Source organism: Hyperolius riggenbachi, chromosome 6 (assembly GCF_040937935.1).
Source record: "Hyperolius riggenbachi isolate aHypRig1 chromosome 6, aHypRig1.pri, whole genome shotgun sequence".
NCBI classification, from domain to species: domain Eukaryota; kingdom Metazoa; phylum Chordata; class Amphibia; order Anura; family Hyperoliidae; genus Hyperolius; species Hyperolius riggenbachi.
In genome coordinates, this window is record NC_090651.1 from 26763228 (window position 1) to 26783438 (window position 20211).

At 45.9% G+C, this 20211-nt stretch overlaps 1 protein-coding gene across 1 annotated transcript in view; it reads left to right on the forward strand.

Annotated features, from left to right (window-relative positions):
- Window positions 1–16717: 16717 nt before the first annotated feature.
- Window positions 16718–20211, forward strand: part of LOC137522387 (sodium/glucose cotransporter 4-like) — a 101287-nt gene continuing 97793 nt past the window's right edge. The window contains exon 1 of the mRNA XM_068242432.1: window positions 16718–16784. Within this exon, the coding sequence (XP_068098533.1) occupies window positions 16770–16784 (15 nt within the window). The 5' untranslated portion in view covers window positions 16718–16769. The remainder of the gene's footprint in view (window positions 16785–20211) is intronic.

Here is a 20211-nt window from a genome sequence, read left to right on the forward strand (position 1 = left end):
CACCCACAGAGCCTCACTGCTAGCCAGGCAAAGGGCCCCAGCCTCACCGCTGACAGCAGCAGCCACAGGGCTTCACTGCCAGCCAGGCCAGCCACAGGGCCTCAGCCTCACCGCTGACAGCAGCAGCCACAGGGCTTCACTGCCAGCCAGGCCAGCCACAGGGCTCCAGCCTCACCGCTGACAGCAGTTGCAGCACCCACAGGGCTGTTAACCACTTCGCCATATCTGGACGCATATATCCGTCCAGATAGGCAGTGGTGCTGCAGCCGTGTGGTGCGCGCGATCGGGCGCGCGCCCGCGCGCGCCCCCGCTACCTCCCGCTGCCCCCCCGATCAGTGAATGGGAATATAATTCCCATTCACCGATCCAAGTCCCCGGCAGAAATACCGACGCTTTCTCATCAGAGAGCGTGGTATTTCTGCCCCCAGGAAACAACTTCTCTTCATTTTAGTTCCTAGATGCGACATCGTTCGCATCTAGGAACTTTTTGAATGTGGCCATCTTGTGGCCAAATAGTAAACTGCACCCACATACCTGAATTGAATAAAAAATACATTATTTTACATCTAAAATTGGCTATTTACCTCCCAAACTAAAATTACCCAAATACATTTTTGTATTAAAAAAAATTATAAAAAAAATTACAATTAAAAAAAAAAAACTACATAAATAGTTACCTAAGGGTCTGAACTTTTTAAATATACATGTCAAGAGAGTATCTTATTACATTTTTTAAAATTATAAGCTTGTAAATAGTGATCGACGCAAATTGAAAAAATGCACCTTTATTTCTAAATAAAATATCGGCGCCATAAATTGTGATAGGGACGTAATTTAAATGGTGTAATAAGCGGGACAAATGGGCACATAAAATACATGGGTTTTAATTACTGTAGCATGTATTAATTTTAAACTATAATGGCTAAAAACTGAGAAATAATGTTTTTTTTCCATTTCTATCTTAATCTTCCTGTTAAAATGTATTTACAGTAAAGTGGCTCTTAGCAAAATGTACTACCTAAAGAAAGCCTAATTAGTGGCGGAAAAAACGAGATATAGATCAATTAATTTTGATAAGTAGCGATAAAGTTATTAGCGAATGAATGGGAGGTGAACATTGCTTGGATGCATAAGATTTTCGAAGCTGTAGGCTGAAGTGGTTAAAAATCCACACGTATTTTCAGTGACTTTTGTAGCATATTGTTTTTTAGTGCCGCCAAGTGGGATCACTTGTGTACCACCAATCCACCAATATATTCTGTGACTTTTGCTGAGTATTGTTTATTAAAAGGACGGGTTTCCATTTGCGAATTTTGTCCTTGCGGAAGTGATGCGGCCGGCGGCGGAAGTGATGCGATGCGGCTGCGTAGCCACACTCGCATCACTTCGCAGCCAATCAGATTTCCTTGGTGGATAAACTGCTTCCATTCACACATTTTTGATGCCAGGAACCTGAAAGCTCACAAACGTGGTCATTGAGTGACTGTGTGCCAAGGTTACAAAAAGTGGGCGGAGCCAAAACAACTTTTACTGGGAAAATATAACCTGCAGCCATTCTTACACCGTTAATGGCAGGGTTCTCAAACTTTGCACAGTTCGTCATTGGGTGACTGAGATTAAGATTTTAGAAGGTGGGTGGAGCCTACAGCAGCCAATAAAAATTCACCTTTTGATTTTCAAAGGGAATATTTCATCTGCTACCATTCTCTTATACTGTTAAAAGCAGATGCCTTAAACCTGGTACAGTTGGTCACTGGGTGACTAGGGTCCAAATTCAGAAAGGGGTGGAGCCACAAACAGCCAGATTTGTTTATTTTTCAATGGGAATATACAAAGTATTGATACCAAGGACCCCAAAGCTGATAAACTTGATAATTGAGTGACTGTATGTCAAGGTTAGAAAAAGTGGGCGGTGCCAATAGAGGTGTACCGAACGGTTCGCCGGCGAACGGTTCCAGGCGAACATTGGGGGTTCGCGTTCGCCTGCGCCAGGCGAACTTTTCCGGAAGTTCGATTCGCCCCATAATGCACTATGAGGGTCAACTTTGACCCTCTGCATCACAGTCAGCAGGCACATTGTAGCCATTCAGGCTACAGTAAGCCCTGGAGCCCCACCCCCCCTTATATAAGGCAGCCTCCGGCGGCCATTACAGTCACTCGTGTGCCTGCTAGAGAGAGGAAAGGGACAGCTGCTGCAGACTTTTTCTCTTAAGGACAGATTAGTTAGGTTCTAGGCTGCTTTGCTTGTTCCTGACTGATTAATATTGCTTTTAAAGCACCCAGCAACAGCTCTTTTCAGAGCTCAACCTGTACATTTTTTTTTTCTGACACTTTTGTTGCATGCACAGCCTTGCTAATTGATAGTGTGTGTGCCACTGCCAGCAGCCCAGCACATTCAGTGACTGACTGCCTGTGTGTGTGACAGGGAGCTGCACATTGTACTACCCAGTACTGCATATACCCCAGTACCTGTTGTGTTTACTTAACCCACCTCATCACTGCATATACCTAGCTTTGTGTTGAGTGAACCCAGCTCACTGCATCTAACTACCTGTTGTGTTGAGTGAGAACCCACCTCACTGCATCTTAAGTACCTTTACTGTTGAGTGAACCCAGCTCACTGCATCTAATTACCTGTTGTGTTGAGTGTGAACCCACCTGGCCACCTCACTGCATCTAACTACCTGTTGTGTTGAGTGAGAACCCACCTCACTGCATATAGCTAGCATACCCCCGAGATGGACAAAATGGACAAACGAGGAAGAGGCAGACCCAGAGGAAGGCCACCAGGCACCGGCAGATCTGTGGCTGTGTGAGGTGGTGTTGCTGTGATTTCATGCGGACCTGCCCCAAAATACAGTGCTCAGAAGAAGGCACGTGCCATCACTTCCCAAAATCGTGAGGTGATTGAGTATTTAACACAGAACACCTCATCTCCCGCAGCCACCAGCGCTACAACAAGCACCACATCCGCTGCATTTGACACTTCGCAGGAGTTATTTGGTGGTGGTGGTGAAATCACTGATTCCCAGCCACTACTGCAACAACAACAAGAAGGCGCAGGTACACCACCTCATACGTCTGAGTTAGGTGGCGATAGTATGGACGTAACGTGTGTGGATGGGGATGATGGTGGACCACCTGAAGTTGGTGCACTTGAGGAGGTGTCTGAGGAAAGCGCAGCTGGCCAGGAGGATTATGACGATTATACGGATACCACATATGTTCCCGGTAGAGGAGATGACCAGGGGGACAGTTCAGAGGAGGAGTCAGAGAGGAGTAGGAGGAGACGACTCTATGATAGAAGCAGAGGGAGCTCGTCCTCAGAAACAGCTGGGGGCAGTGTCCGGTGCCGTGTATCGCCAGCTATGGCCAGGGAGCACACATGCCCTTCAACGTCAGCTGCTGCTGATGCCACCGTAGCGCCATCACCCCAGGGGGGCTCAGCGGTTTGGAATTTTTTTCACGTGTGTGTCTCAGATCGGAGCAAAGCCATCTGTTGTCTCTGCCAGCAAAAATTGAGCCGTGGAAAGGCCAACTCTCACGTAGGGACAAGTGCCTTACGAAGGCACCTGGAGAGAAGGCACAAACAGCTATGGCAATAACACCTGAGGAAAAGAAGCACCCCTCAAAAGACAAGCAGCGGAGAACAACCGTGGCAGCCGTCACAGGGGGCTTCTGCTGCTCCACGTTCCCATGGTATTGTTCGTGGCTGGGGGGAGGAAGAATGGATACACTTTTAAACAATTTAAAAATACAACCATCTAAACTTTCAAACAATTTAAAAATACAACCATCTAAACTTTCAAACAATTTAAAAATACAACCATCTAAACTTTCAAACAATTTAAAAATACAACCATCTAAACTTTCAAACAATTTAAAAATACAACCATCTATCATTTTCAAAAAATTTAAAAAAAGGGCAAAAAAACTTGCCCTCCGTAAAACATTCTTGGCAAATGCTTTCGACTTGGTTTGTCTTCCGCTGGCTCAAGGGTCCATCTGACCACAGATGCCTGGTCTGCAAAGCACGGTCAGGGCAGCTTCAGCATGGGTCTCAGCAGGCTCCCACTTCGGGCCGCAATCCAACCTTCATTCCCCGCGGTGACAATGGCAGACTTGCCCTCCATAACGGATTCCCGTTAAAGGATTTAAAGTTAATTCATTTCAAATACACAGCAGGGCCTCGAAAGTCCGCCTCCTGTATTGTTATTTTTGGTCACTACCTCGGGGCGGGCGTGCATGCCTACCTGCTGCCCTCCTTGGATGTGTAGTGGTAGCCGTTTCTCAGGCTCCACACCGGATTTCATCCCTCATTCCCCGGCCATTACCCGGGGTCACAAATGACAGACTTGCCCGCCTCCATATGATTCTCGTGAAAGGAATGTGGTGTCATCTTTGCCCGCCATAACTGGTTCTCGTTAAAGGATTTAAAGTACATTCATTTCAAATACACAGCAGGGCCTCGAAAGTCCTCCTCCTGTATTGTTATTTTTGGTCACTACCTCGGGGCGGGCGGGCGTGCATGCCTGCCCGCTGCCCTCCTTGGATGTGTAGTGGTAGCCGTTGCTCAGGCTCCACACCGGATTTAAACCTCTCATTCTCCGGCCATTACCCAGGGTCACAATGGCAGACTTGCCCGCCTCCACAGGATTCTCATTGTAGCGGTACTGAACAAGTACACAGCAAGTAGAAAATGTAAATTAAAAACAAAACGTAAGCTTTTTAACAATGCCATGGAAAGTTGAGAAGGAAGTCACACATTACCTGACATCACTGAGTGAGGAAGAGCAATCACGCCATGTTGCGCAGTAGTCCAGCATGGCCGTCACTACACAAACAGCTGTTTGCGGTGCGTTACACAGTGAGTTTGGTGTGTCAGTGTGAAGCAGTACTCTAATTACACTCCCTGTTTGATGTATACACATGCAAGATGTTTGAAAGCACGTTAGGCTCCGTATGACGTCACAACACAAAATAACACTACCACTCACCGTCCACCAATAACCCTGTGGAACCCACTAGGGGACCCCAACCTAAACAGCCAAACACCCAACCTAGGTCGCCCTAAGCCCAGATGTAAACCCTCCAGTAAACACCCAATCTAACTTTAAGACCTAATCTGTGAACCCAACAACTACAACCTCAATCACATTGATAACTATGAATAAGGCTGTACCCAGTAACATGGGTGCAGCACCAGACAAGCTGAATATAAAGCCAAGCACTAACAACCGTTACACAGAACTCTCTCTGACATAAGCATCCCAGAACTGCAGGTACCCACCTGCCTACCTAATCCAGAAGTAGCCTCTTCCTCAGAAATATCACAATAGATGATCCTAACCCAGGTGGTCCCCTGGTTATAGTTATACCAATTGTTAAAAAATTTGAATTTGTAAGCGGCTTAAGTTCTGAAAGAGCCATGTTCCAGCTACTGTTCTGAATTGAATGCAATGTTATACCTTGTTGTAATTACCCTGATTATAAGTCAATAAAATATATATTGAAACAGAAAGCACGTTAGGCCTGCAATTTAGCATTCAATGTGATTTCTGCCCTTAAACCGCTGCTTTGCGTCACATCCAGATTTTTCACCGGGACTTTTGGCATGTATCCCACTCCGCCATGCCCCCCTCCAGGTGTTAGACCCCTTGAAACATCTTTTCCATCACTTTTGTGGCCAGCATAATTTTTTCTATTTTTCAAAGTTCGCCTCCCCATTGAAGTCTATTGCGGTTCGCGAATTTTTCCGCGAACCGAACCTTCTGCGTAAGTTCGCGAACCCGGTTCGCGAACCGAAAATCGGAGGTTCGCGACATCTCTAGGTGCCAACAACTAAATTTTTTACATGGCAGGGTTCCCAAACTTTACACAATTGGCCACTGGGTGACTGGGATGAATATTCAGAAATGTGGGTGGAGCCTACAACAGCCAATCAAAATGTACCTATTGATTTTCAAGGGGAATATTCACATTGCTACCATTCTTATACTGTTAGTGGCAGAGGCCTCAAACCTGACACAGTCAGTCATTTAGTGACTGGGGTCCAAATTCATTCACTAAAGGGGTGGAGCCACAAACAGCCAATCATATTTGTTAGATTGATTTCAGCCATTCGGTTATAGGCAGGGTTCTCAAACGTGACACAGTTGGTGACTGGGACTAATCAGAAAAGTAAGTGGAGCCTACAGCAGCCAATCAAAATTCACCTTTTGATTTTCAAGGGGAATATTTACATTGCTGCTATTCATGCATTCTTAATGGCAGAGGCCTACAATCTGCTACAGTCAGTCACTGGGAGACTGGGGTTTAAATTCTGAAGGGGGCGGGCCAAAAACAGCCAAACAGATTTGTTTAATTTCAATGGTAAAATGCAACTTATTGATGCCAAGGACCCCAAAACTCATAAACTTGGTCATTAAATGACTGTATGTCAAGATTAGAAATAGTGGCCAGAGCCAAAAACAACTAACTTTTTACATGGGGAAATTAAACTGCAGCTTTTCTTACACTGTTAATGGCAGGGTTCTCAAACTTCACACAGTTGGTCACTGGGTGACTAGGATTAATATTCGGAAAAGTAGGTGGAGCCTACAAGAGCCAATCACAATTCACCTATTGATTTTCAAGGGGAATATTGAAACTGCAGCCATTCTCACACTGTTAAAGAGACACTGAAGCGAAAAAAAAATTATGATATTATGATTTGTATGTGTAGCGCAGCTAAGAAATAAAACATTAAGATCAGATACATCAGTGTAATTGTTTCCAGTACAGGAAGAGTTGAAACTCCAGTTGTTATCTCTATGCAAACTAGCCATTAAGCTCTCCGACTAAGTTAGTCGTGGAGAGGGCTGTTATCTGACTTTAATATCTCAACTGTTCCTGGACTATTTACTTTTCCTCTGCTAGAGGATAGGTCATTACTTCACAGACTGCTCTGAAAGACTCATTTTGAATGCTGAGTGTTGTGTAATGTGCACATATTATAGAATGATGCAATGTTAGAAAAAAACACTATATACCTGAAAATAAAAGTATGAGAATATTTTCTTTGCTGCTAATCTTCTAGTAATTATTCATAGTACACAACCAATTCACTATATCATATATTTTTTTTCGCTTTAGTGTCTCTTTAATAGCAGAGGCCTCAAACCTGCTACAGTCGGTCGTTAAGTGTCTGGGGTTCAAATTCAGTAAAGGGGCGGAGCCAACAACAACCAGATTTATTTGCTGGATAAACTGCTTCCATTAGCACAATTTTGATGCCAGGAACCCAAAAGCTCACAAACTTGGTCATTGAGTAGTGACTGTGTGTCAAGGTTACAAAAATTGGGTGGAGTTAAAAACCGATTTTTCTGGGAAATTGAAAACTGCAGCCCTTCTTCACTGTTAATGGCAGGGTTCTCAAACTTATCATAGCTGGTTACTGGGTTACTGGGTGTAACATCTGCAACTATGGCGGCTGCGGACATGCAGGGTATACCTGCAGCCGCCTTTGTTCCCTGTTCTCAGGCCTCATCCATTCCGTCGGCGTCTAGCACGCCGGGAACGGTACTGTCTCGTGCTCATAGGGTCGCTGTATCGCGCGGGCGCACGCGGAGACAGGACCTTTTGTGCTGGAAGAAGGCGCGTCAGCTGACCTGCCGGTCGGCTGACGGAGGTGACTCACGCCGCTCGGATTGGCTGATTGGTAAGGGGCGCGGCTGTGAGCTCTCCTTTGCTTCTTAAGCCTTCACTGGTCATTTGCAACTGGTCTGCTGTTGCGAATACACTCGTGTTAGCGCTCAGACCTTAGACTAGTATCCGGTGTGCTTTGATCTAGGAGGAAACCAGGCATTTCACACAAGACTAGGACTATTGTTATATTGTATTACTGATTACCTGTGTATGATTCTGGATATACTCTGACCTTGCTATTGCTCATCGATTCTGTACTTCTGCCTATCTGACCTTAGTTGCTGAACCTCTGCCTGATAACTCCCAACACCCAGCATCCACAATGACTTCTCCCTCCTCCAGTAACCACACTGAATTCTCCCAGCACCCACAGTGATCTCCCCTTCCTCCAGCACCTGTACTGACCTCTACCTTCCACAGCACCCACAGTGACCTACCCTTCCCTCAGCACCCACAGTGATCTCTACTTCCCTCAGCACCCACACTGACCTCTACCTCCACTAGTAGCAACTATGACATTCACAGCAGCACCCACAGTGACCTCCCCTTCCTCCAGCACCCATAATGACCTCTACCTTCCACAGCAACCACACTGATCTCTACCTACCCTTGCAGCAACTATGCCATTCATATCAGTACCCACAGTAACCTCCCACCCCCTGCACTCACAACAATCCCACCAAAATTCAGCACCCGCATTGCATCAAACAGCCACATGACACCCAGTACCTGTACCCCTTCACCCTATAGCTGGCACCCAGTACTCACACCTACATGGCACAGTACTTGCACCCAGCCCTGACATGGCACCCACTACTCACACCTGCACAAAGCCTCCACATGGCACCCACTATCTGCACCCACATAACTAGTACTAGTACCTGAAGTACCTGCACTCAGAACCCACATGACACACCATGCCCACCCATAGCTAGCACCCAGTGCAGGCATGGTACCAAGTATTCACACCTATGTGGTACCCAGTACCTGCACCCAACACCCACGTTTCTTCTGCAGTAGTTGCAGTTGCACTAAGTCTCCACTTGGCGCCTAGCACAAACACCAAGCCCTCACATGACATCCAGTATATGCACCCAGAACTCACAAGGGACTAAGTACCTGCAATCAACACCTACTTGATGCTTGATACCCACCTATACAGCCGGAATCCACATGACATCCTGTGCAAGTACCCAGAACCCACATGGCACCCAGCATCTGCATTTAGTAGCCACATGACCACAAATACCCCACTAGCCAGCACCCATCACCCATATGTCACCATGTACTCACTCCCAGTACCCACTTGGTACTCAGTATTTGTACCTAGGACCAACATGACACCCGAATTGCCCCCCCCCCCCATAATCAACATCCACTTGGCACAGTACTCACACGGCACCAAGTTCCCAAGCCATTATATGCACCTAGTGCCTGTCCATGGCCAGCACCCTAATGGCACCAGTACCCACCCTTGGTCCAAACCCATATGAGACTAAGTACTCACACATGGCACACCCTACTCACTCATGTCCAGCACTCACATGGCTCCCTGTACCAATTAGAGCCCACTATTGTTTATTACCATCTGCTACTTATTCAGCACCCAATACTGCATAGTACCCACTGCAAATAAACACCCAATACAAACTGGACCTCGGTATCCACAGCAGCTTGACACAGACTGTACTTTGGAACCTCAGCACCCACTGCAACTTAGCACAAACTGGACCTTTGCATCTGACGATATGTCTGAACGGAATTGCTGTAGCTCTAAAACGGAATTCTGCGGAAAATTTTAAAATTCCGCTGAATTTTACGGAATTCAAATTTATTTCCTCACCTAACTAATTTCTACCTGATTCCTTTCTCCCTCCTCCCGGAGGGAGGAGGGTCTCATCTTCCAGGGAATTGTAGTATTTCAAAAGCCAGCTTACATACCATGGCTGGAAATTGAACCCAGGTCTCAGTGTGTGTGGTAGGTAACTCAACCACTATACCACCAACACTACATGCTGAAGCCAGCCTAGCATGTACCATTATGATATATCCAAGAGAAAAATTAGCTTGCTTAAGCATTTGTAGCATGTCAAAAGCCAACTCACATTGGCTGGAAATAGAACCCAGGCCTATGGCTCTGTAGGCTGCTATCATAACCCTTATACCACCAACACTACATGCTGAAACTTCTTGGAGCAGACTTGCTTCCTCCCACCAAAAGACACACCTACATCCCCATAAAATCATTCAACAGCAACTGCATGCACAGTCTTTGTGGTACACATTCTGTGTGGCACAATTGGTTAGCGCGTTTGGCTGTTAACTGCAAGGTTGGTGGTTCAAGCCCACCCAGGCATGGCCTTGCCTTTTGTGTTCAACAGTTGTCCGAAGAGAACCCCAGATAGTCAGGTAGATTCATATGTCTCTGTCTCTCTCTCCTTTCCGCGGAATTGTATTTTCCGCAATTTTAGGCAGAAATTCCGTTTGGCTTTTTCAATCTGGCGGAATTCCAAAATTGCCTGTGAAATTCTGCTAGTATCCGTTGATGGTTTTAAGCTGAAAATTCAATGGCATCAAGTCCTAGAGAGGGAGAGCTCATTTTTCTCTTGGATATATCACATTGGTACATGCTAGGCTGGCTTCAGCATGTAGCATTGTAGTGTGTTGTGTTGGTGGTATAATGGTTAGGATAGCAGCCTACCGAGCACTAGACCTGGGTTCAATTCCCGGCCAATGTGAGTTGGCTTTTGACATGCTACAAATCCTTAAGCAAGCTAATTTTTCTCTTGGATATATCATAATGGTACATGCTAGGCTGGCTTCAGCATGTAGTGTTGGTGGTGGTATAGTGGTTAAGTGAGTTACCACACACTGAGACCTGGGTTCAATTCCCAGCCACGATATGTAAGCTGGCTTTTGAAATACTACAATTCCCTAGAAGACGATACTCTCCTCCCTCCGGGAGGAAGGAGGAAGAAAAGGAGTAAGGGAATAGTTAATAGGGTCTATGGGCTATGGGCTACTATATAGGATAAACAAGGTTACTTATACTTATATATTTTTTTTTCAATTTTTCTGACGGAATCCGGAATTCCGCGGAATTTTTATAGCGACGGAATTTAACACTCACGGAATCCGTGATTTCCGGCGGAACGGAATTTGCTCTTTCCGATCATCCATACACCATAGCACTTACTGCAGTTTTGCACCTACTAATGCGTAGCAACCACTGCATATTGGCAACCACGTCTTCTTTGCCTGAAAAGAAGCGTGGGTGTTGATCAAGAGGGACAGAGGTTCCCAGTAATGAAAGGGGAGTCCGTGCCTGTCTCAGGCTCCAGTGTGCCCACTCTAATAGGGGGCACCTATCAGTGCTGATTTGAAGGTGGTGGAACAAAAAGACTTGGTTGGAAGGAGACACAAAGTCTGCCTGATACTTCTATAAAGGTGTGTGTGTATGTGTGGAGGGGGGGGGGGGGTGTTTAAAACTGTCTAATACTGCTTCCTGGGGAGGGGGTATTACATACACAATTTATCACAATTGATCCATTAGGGCCCCTTTTTTCAAATTTGAGCACCTACCCCTTGAGGATCCTCTGCATGGCCCTGTCTACATCAGCACTGGAAAAGGGCTGTGTGGATGCAGGGAGAGGACCACTGCACTGTCTGTGATGAGTATAAAACTAGTGCCTGTGCATTATTGCACACTGCAATATTGGCAGCTGTGAGGAATGGGAAGGGAAGCAGGAAGTTTGGCGTCCGACAGCTTCCGATAAATTCCCCCCCCCCCCCCCCTCTCCCATGTATACGGTGGGAAGGGAATCCGGAGTATAAGAAGTCTGGCCCAGTACCCACAAGCACCATCCGCTGTAGGACCTACTCTCCTGGTAGTTGTGCAAATGTTCAAGTGTTGTTTTTTTCAAGGGTGTTTTTGTTTTTTTTTTTTTGTTTTTTTTCCTCCAATATTTTTGTTTTTAACCTATATAACTATTATTTGTAAGTCATATCATGTGAGCTTTCAACAGTCCGTTCCGTTGGTACAACAAGCAGAATATTTACTTTATTAATAGACTGGGAACTCTCTACGGAATCCTTCTATGCAAAGCCTTCAGAGCTGAAGTCAATTATCTGTTTTATATGCTTATTTACTAGCTTGGCACTATAAACTTGCTCAGTTTTTATGCTTTGTGCACGCACTGTACTGTGTATGACCTATAGATAGGACTGTCCTTATCAAAAAGCATATGCCTGGTCAAAGTTAAAAGTCGATTCATATCAATTTGTCAGCAAGCCAGTGCATAAAGGATCTAAACAGTCCATAGGTGTCACCCATATAAATTTATGGACTGTCAGAGCACATAAAGGCCAGATAGACTGAATAGTTGTTAAATTGATTGTGAGATCGGTGCTGCACAAAATTGATCCCTCTCTCGATCAGAAGCATATTGGACATGCTGGAAATTATTGAACGATCAGCCTATCATCTGACGTGAAAATTGCATCGTGTATCCAGCATGTTTGTAATATTGGAGTATATAACCACGTACTCAGAGGAGATTGTAGTGTTTGTTAGGTTTCTTCTATTTGTGCAGACACACACACTGTTGTCTGTTGTGCAGACACACACTGTACATTTATAACTGAAAGGTTTTAATCAAGCTTATCACAGTTGTACAAAACAAAATCCTTAAAGGACATCCAAGGTGAAAATAAATTGGAGAAACAATTGTATCGATCCTCCTCCTCCTAAAAATTACTTTTTTTTTAGATATCCCACAGTTTTATCTTTAAAGAGACACTGAAGCGAGAATAAATCTCGCTTATTGTCTCATAGTCAGCAGGGGCACGTGTGCCCCTGCTAAAACGCCGCTATCCCGCGGCTAAATGAGGGTCCCTGACCCCCCCCTCCCTGCAAAATCAACGACCAGCTTGGTCGTAGATTTTGCTGCTCTTCAGGCAGGGCTAACGGCTGCAGCCCTGCCTCTCAGCGCTCTCTATCAGCGGCACATCGCCGCCTCTCCCCCCGCCCCTCTCAGTGAAGGAAGACTGAGAGGGGCGGGGGAGAGGCGGAGATACGCGCTGACAGACACGCGTGAGGCAGGGCTGCGGCGGTTAGCCCTGCCTTAATCCGGAAGAGGGGATGCGCTGCTCGGAGGGGATTTTTTCGGGGGGTAAGGGACCCCCGTTTAGCCGCGGGATAGCAGCGTTTTAGCAGGGGCACACATGCCCCTGCTGACTATGAGGTCTGAAGCGAGATTTATTCTCGCTTCAGACTCTCTTTTTAAATGTAGATTTTGCGTTTTTACTGTTTCATTGTCTCTGCTCAGTGACACCTACATTGACTTTTGCCAGAGCTCAAATCTGACTTTGACGGGAAAGTGTTTTATGGCTGTAACTACTTATCAGTGAGGGTTATTATGCTATAGTCTGACCCAGTCTGACCTGGTCCCGACCCAAACAGAAACTGTAACTTGCATACCTGATTCTTTCAGGCAGAGAAAAGAAAAAAAGGAACACAGCATAGTTATTTGTGTGCTTGGCACTGTAGATATACATGTCTATCTCAAGTCACATATCACCTCGGTTGTCCTTTTAAAGTGAACCAGAGATTAAGCACCATGCTTTCTGTTTCATTCTGCACTGCACAGCTTGTTTATCAGACCTGATAAAATCCCTGGCTGAGCAATTCACTCAGCTATAATGATTCCTGAGCAGAGCCAGCAGGGGGCAGGCTTGGACTTGAAAAGACATGAGAGAACACAGACTGAGCTGTAAATATTCCTGAGCAAAGCCAGACTGAATGCTCAGCCAGGGATTTTATCAGGGCTGATTAGAAGCAAGCCGTGCAGTGCAGAATGAACAGAAAGCAAGGTAGGTGTTTTCTCTAATGTTCCCACTGATATATATGGTAAAATACATGAGTGCTTCATCTCTGGTTCCCTTTAAAAGAAACCTACAATGATAAAAAAAAAAAATCACTTACCTGTAGCTTCTGCCACCCCCAGCAGCCACTATGTGCAAGTGGCGGTACTCCACAATCCTCCAGTTCCCCGCCATGGATCAGTTTCACTTTGGCCACTGCACCTGCAGGGCCCTGGCTATGAGCGTCCTTGTTCGCGCTCCAGTTGCCTGGAGAGTCCTGTACAGGTGCAGTACAGATTTTCTCCTTTCTTCCATAACTGGGAGCATGAAGAAAGCAAAACTAAGCCACGGCGGGGACAGGAGGATCGTTGAGTATCGTCACCAGGGCCGGTCCACCCATAAGGCGAAGTGAAACAACTTCCTCATGCGGCACTTCTGGGTGGCGGCACCTGGCTTTCCATGGGTGTGGGGAGACTCCGAGCTGGAGGGAGTAGCAGGCAGGAAGGGGGTATTGGTCACAGTGACGGGGAGGGGGGTCGGACCCTCACCTTGTTCCCCCAATCTGTGCTCCCCCTTAGCTTTTAAAGTTAAGCAGCAGCCGCTACTAGTAAGAGGCAGCGGGCGGGGATGACTCACCTCTGCGTTCCACTGTCATCACTTCCTGCAATACCGTGCACAATGCCGTCCACAATGCAGGAAGTGACGACAGTGGAACGCACGCTGTAACGCGGAAGAGGTGAGTAATCACTGCCCATTGCCTCTTACTAGTAGCGGCTGCTGCTTTAACTTTAAAACCTAAGGGGGAGCGCAGATCGGGGGACCCAGGTGAGGGCAGGGACCCCGCCGCTGTGCCCAATACCCCGTTCCTGCCCGCTACCCCCTCCAGCTCAGCGGCCCCCCACCTACGGCTTGGAGGGGGGGGTGGCGACTTCTCCCAAGTTTGCCTCAGGCGGCAAAAAGTCTAGGACCGGCCTTGATCGTCACGGACACAGGGTGGCTGTAGGGGGCTGGCAGAAGCTCCAGATAAGTGAAACTTTTTTGTTTTAAATGCAACACAGGTTTCCTAACAGGAGAGACCTCTAGTGGCTAAATTGCAATAGTGCATATTGCTACATAGCAGAATATTGCAGGCAGCGTCTATTGCTTGAGTGCTTATTGGCCCTCTATTGCTTCATGGTGGCACTAATGTGCATGGTTTGCAACACTGTCTGTTCTGCCTGTCTCAAAATGTGAAAGGAGTGCATGAGATTTACTGGTCTGATCTGTTATCATTATTATTTACTATTTATATAGCGCTAACATTTTCCGCAGCAGCACTGTACAGAGTATACTGTATTGTCACTAAGAGTATACTGTCAGGGGCGTAACTAGAAATTACTGGGCCCCCCTGCGAAACATTGGATGGGGCCCCCTCCTGTCAGGACAGAGCACTCAGGGAGGGGTAGAGAGGTTGGGGGCTGGATGTTGTACAGAAGAGCCTGCTGCACAATGAATAGGTTCTGTCTACAAATCTTTGTGTGCAAAACTTTGTATGATTACTTATCAGTGGCTGAGCAGATGCAGTCATTAGAACAATTTTACAGAGAGCAGAATTTTTTTTTCTTTCCTTGCCCTTAGTTGTCAGTCTCTCAGGATGTGGCACCCCCACGGCTGCATCCTTTGCAGGGTCTATTGTTACGCCCCTGTATACTGTATTGTCACTAACTGTCCCTCAGAAGTGCTCACAATCTAATTCCTGCCATAGTCATATGTCTATGTATATATTGAAGTCTAGAGCCAATTTATGTTTAGTGTAATGTATGTATTGTAGTCTAGGGCCAATTTTAGAGGGCACGTATGCTACCAGTGATAGAGACAGGATGGAGGTAATTAAGAGTAAATGCAATGCATGGTTTCTAGCAGGTGAGTTAATGTATATACAGTATTTCTAAGTCCCGCTGTGCATATTCTGCATTAAGCCCTAGGGGAAGCCCCAACCTGCCACTAGAAATGGGCATGTCTCAGGTCAAGCTGTTCTGTAGGATGAACGAAGACCATACTGCCGCTCAGAAAAGTCTATATCCATATTCTCTATATTCCATTTCCAGAACATACCATCACTGCACCCCTCCATTTAGCCCTTGATAATGTTCTACAGGACGAAACCGGTTGGGCCTTCTATACTTATTCACGGGATACATTTGGTCCAAATGGCAAATCTGCTCAGTTCTCTCACACTTACATTTATGCATACATTTACATACAGTAAGTTGAGTGTATTGTTTTTAGCTTGGGATCCCCTTTCCATCTGTCGATAAAGCCCACTCTGGAATTGCTGGCCACTTCCTGGGCATAAAGAGCTAGGGTATCGATGATTCACATTGGGTGTGTTTTTAGCTTTTTTTTAAAAATGGGTATTGTGAGGGTAATCTACCATCTCAGCCTCATTCATTACGTGGTCTTCCACGGAGCGGCAGATGATCTAGCCAGTGATCAGCGTACCTATGTTCAGGCTGCCGGTGAGTTGGGCGCAGGGTGAGCAGAATTACAGCTCTCCCTGCTGCCGCTGACCCCACCCCCTGGTGGTGTGAAATACTTTTCCCCCTCCGAGTTTTAGCAACTCAGATGGAGGTGTATTCGGGGTATGGCGATTGCCGGATCCTCGAATTACTCTTACACGGGACGCGTGGCATAGCATTGCTGCTATGACGGCGCCCAGCTTAGGCGCTGTGTGCCGAAGTTACTTGCTTCGAGTGATCTCCATCACTGAGTCACTTGTGACCAGGAGGGTAGGACTAGCATGAGTGATTAATGACCTTTTTTGGTATCTTCATCCAGTGAGTGGTACACCGTGGCATGGTGATGGTGTGTTCTGGAACTGGGGGGAGGGGTTCAGGTGATGGGGCAGTCAGTATTCCACCAGGATGTCCATGAGTCTAAACTGGAAATGGTTTACAGATTGGGTGTGAACAGGCAGATGTAGTTCTGAGGTGGTTGTGTTTTAGCAGGCATGTTTCATATTTTATTTTGTGAAACAATTTTTTGTTTATTTTCATTAGACTTTGTTACGCATAATTAAACATAAAATTTGCCTTTGATAACAATTTTTTTTTCCTCTTGAAAATGTGTCCATCTGACTGGAGAAAAAAAGCATAAAAATAATTCCACCTTTCTGTTCATTTCAGTCCTCTATCCGAGCGAGCCGGGGGACGGTGGGAGGCTATTTCTTGGCTGGCAAAACCATGACCTGGTTTCCCGTAAGTAGAAATGGTTTACCTGTTCCAGCAGCCAATCAGGAGCTGCGATCACTACTTTATCTTAAAGTGTAAATGTTGTACAGTACTTACATTTTATTGTTGGAATTGTCTGAAACCCCGATGCAGCATACCTTCTTTACTGATTTTAACCCCTTAACAGACCAGTATGTCCCCTCCAGTATATACGGCTATGAGCTGTCTCTCTGCGCCTATACTGAAAGTAAACTGGCTCTAGTGTGTGCTGATTCATTTTATCTTTAACTGTTTATACTGCTTCTGTAACTATATATAGGGACAGGAATTGGAGTCGGGTGGCTCTCCAACCTAAAGAAGAGACACAGGAGACACAAAGACGGGAGCCCAGTAGTGCAATATGTATGAAACAAAGAGTAAGGATATAGTGATAAAAATGCTACTCGCAAAGTAGGGTTGGAAGGGGCAACCGACCACAGGAAGCAGGTGAAGACCATGAACCCGACTCCACTTGGGGTGGTCCTGAGCAGGACCTGGATGTGGTCGCTCTCCTAGAAAAAAGAGAAACCGGTGTCCACTGTGGTAGAAACAAACGGTGGTCTGTTTCCACTCCTCGGATCACAGGAATACGGGGTATACTAAGCACAAATGGAGGAAAGAAGGCGCCCTTGGGTGTAATAAAAGCATCTAAAACGGCTTAAAAACGATCGCCATATGATTGCACTCATTTGGCACTGTTATTGGCCTGAAGAAGCGGGCGCAGACCCGCAAAACGCGCTGCCTGTAGGGTTGCTCATTTGGATTCCGCGGAAATGCAATTTCCGAAATTTCGATCGGAAATTGCATTTCCGGATCGGAATGCAGAAATCTAATTCTAGTGCCGTAGGCGGATTTCCGCCGCAAATCGCGGAAATTTCCGCCGGGAATCGCGGAAATTCCACCCGACTTTAACATCGATTTCTTCAAAAACTATAAGGTCTTTTTGAAAACTTTTTGCAGATTTTCTGCATTTTACATTACAGTAAAAATCCGCCGACTTTAGCAGTTAATAGCAAAGCCCCTGTAAGTCCTAGAAACACCAAATTTTCAGGGTTTATTAAACAGAATCTTCTGAACAAGATGCAAAAAAAAAAAGTTTTCAAAAAGACCTTATAGATTTTGAGAAAATCGATGTTAAAGTCGGGCGGAATTTCCGCGATTTCCGGCGGAAATTCCGCATTGGAATGCGGAAATTGGTAGCGGAAGGCGGAATCGGTAATTTGGCAATGGCGGAATGCGGATTTACCGCGGAATCGGAAATTGGTATTCCGACCATCCCTAGTTGCCTGTGCAAAATAAAAAAATCTTTTGTATATTGACAGAGATTTCGTCATTGAGGTAAGCTACCTCATGTTGTTCATCGTTTTTAAGCTGTTTTTAGACGCTTTTATTATACCCAGGGCACCTCCTTCCCCCTTTTGTGTATATATAGAGGGACAGCCAATGAGCTTCTTATAACTCTGCTCTGCTGCAGTTTCACCCCAGCAATTTCAAGAGGTTCTGCCACATGGTTGGTGCTGGCCCCGCCTCCTGAATTGCCTTCTGGGAATGAGACATTTGACCTCTCACTTTCTACTCTTCTGTTTGCAGTTAAAAGGGAGTTGGGCTTCATTTGCCACTGACTGAGCCTTTTATTTATTATGGGAAAGGGCATGGCAATAACTGCCAGTCACCCTTGGTGGCTTGGGATAGGCCTTGTCAGCCTGAGAGACACCTGTGGAGGCATAAGCAATGGACAACGTGGCAGTCATATGACTGCAAAAACACTTTCTCAGCCATTCTAGCTGAACTTGTGAACTAAGAATTTACGATACCTCTGGGTCAATCCTAATCCCAGGTCTGTGAGCATGGAGTAAACAAGTATCCTTATCTCAGCTAACAACCTCTAACCCCATTTAGATGGTCTGTTTGAATTAAGGCATCTTAATGACATGTATTTATGCTTGAAAAAAATATCTGTTTTCCCTTTTGATGTTGCATGTATATAGCTGTCTGTACCACCAGCCTGCAAACCAACAGGATATAAGCCCGACGAAGGCTGCAAGGCCAAAAGCTTGCTTATTTTTATTCATTTTTAGTTAGCCAATAAATGGTATCATCCTGATTTAAAACTTCTTGCAATTACTGATGGCTAACACGGTACTATACGCTACTGCTACTCCTATGTCTGCAAAAGTGAGACGGGCACATGGGAAGCATGAGTGTATTTTTTTTTTTTTTTTTTTTTTTTTTTTTTAAGGCACTTTTTTTTTGCTGGTGAGGGCCGGGGAAGGGGCAGTATACAGCAAGCTCAAAAAATAAAATTATGTAATTGAACTTAAATGCATAAAGAAATTAAAGACAACCACGGGAGGACAAGTTCTTAAGCCACGTACACACATGCCATAACCGTCGTCTGAAGCGTCTGATAACGACAGTTTCAGCTGACGACCGTTATGTGTACAGCGGCCGCTGATAGTACTCGGGCATCGGCCATTATTAACTTCACAACAACCGCGTCATGTCGATGGGCGTGATCGCAGCGGCAGCCCCAGGACCGCCTAACGCAAATTGGCGTCAAGTCCGGGGGCAGGGTTTTGCAGGAGATCGCGAGCGCCGATGCGCACGCATCTCTGCTTGAATGACGGAGCTCGTCTCCGTCATCAGTCTCCCAGCAGCGATCGCCTCTAGGAGACTGTTCAATGGCGAAACCACCGTCTAATACCACTGTACAGTGCTGCGATCTAAGGCAGCACGGTACTGGGGAAAGCCGTGTAACACGCCTGTCCCCCTGGGAGGCAAGAGGGTGATCGGCTGTCATAGGCTGATTGGCTTGCGGGGGGAGGGAGGTAGGGAGAGAGTAGTAAAAATTAAATTTAAAAAATGCACACATTTATTAAAAAATGCATAAATATTTATAAAAAATAAACAAACAAATCTCGGTTGGTGGGCAGAAAAGGGGGGGGGGGGGATCATTTGTGTGCTGAACTGCACGGCCCTGCAGCGAAGCCTTAAAGCTGTAGTGGCCCAAATAGTAAAAAATGGCCTGGTCACTAGAGGGGTGTAAGGCCACGGTCCTCAAGTGGTTAACGATCAATCCCAACAGATTTTTTTAAGGACCCCCCCGTTCCTAAACCCGACCGTTTGCAATGCTTTTTACTAGCCCCACCAACCAATTAAAGCCGTTCCGTTGTGCACCGATCGCCATCCCACCACCCCCTTCCATAGCAACAGAACACATTGCTAGCCTCAAGGCTAGGCATGTGTCAGTACATCATCTTTCCCTGAATTGTCACCCGAGGGATCGTTCCTTGATCACCCGACGGGCAACAATACTCGCATGTGTGTACGTAGTCTAATAACTCTTTGTTTTAAAGGACTTCCAAGTTGAAAATAAAGTGATAATTTTTTTTTTTTTTTTAATCGATCATCAATC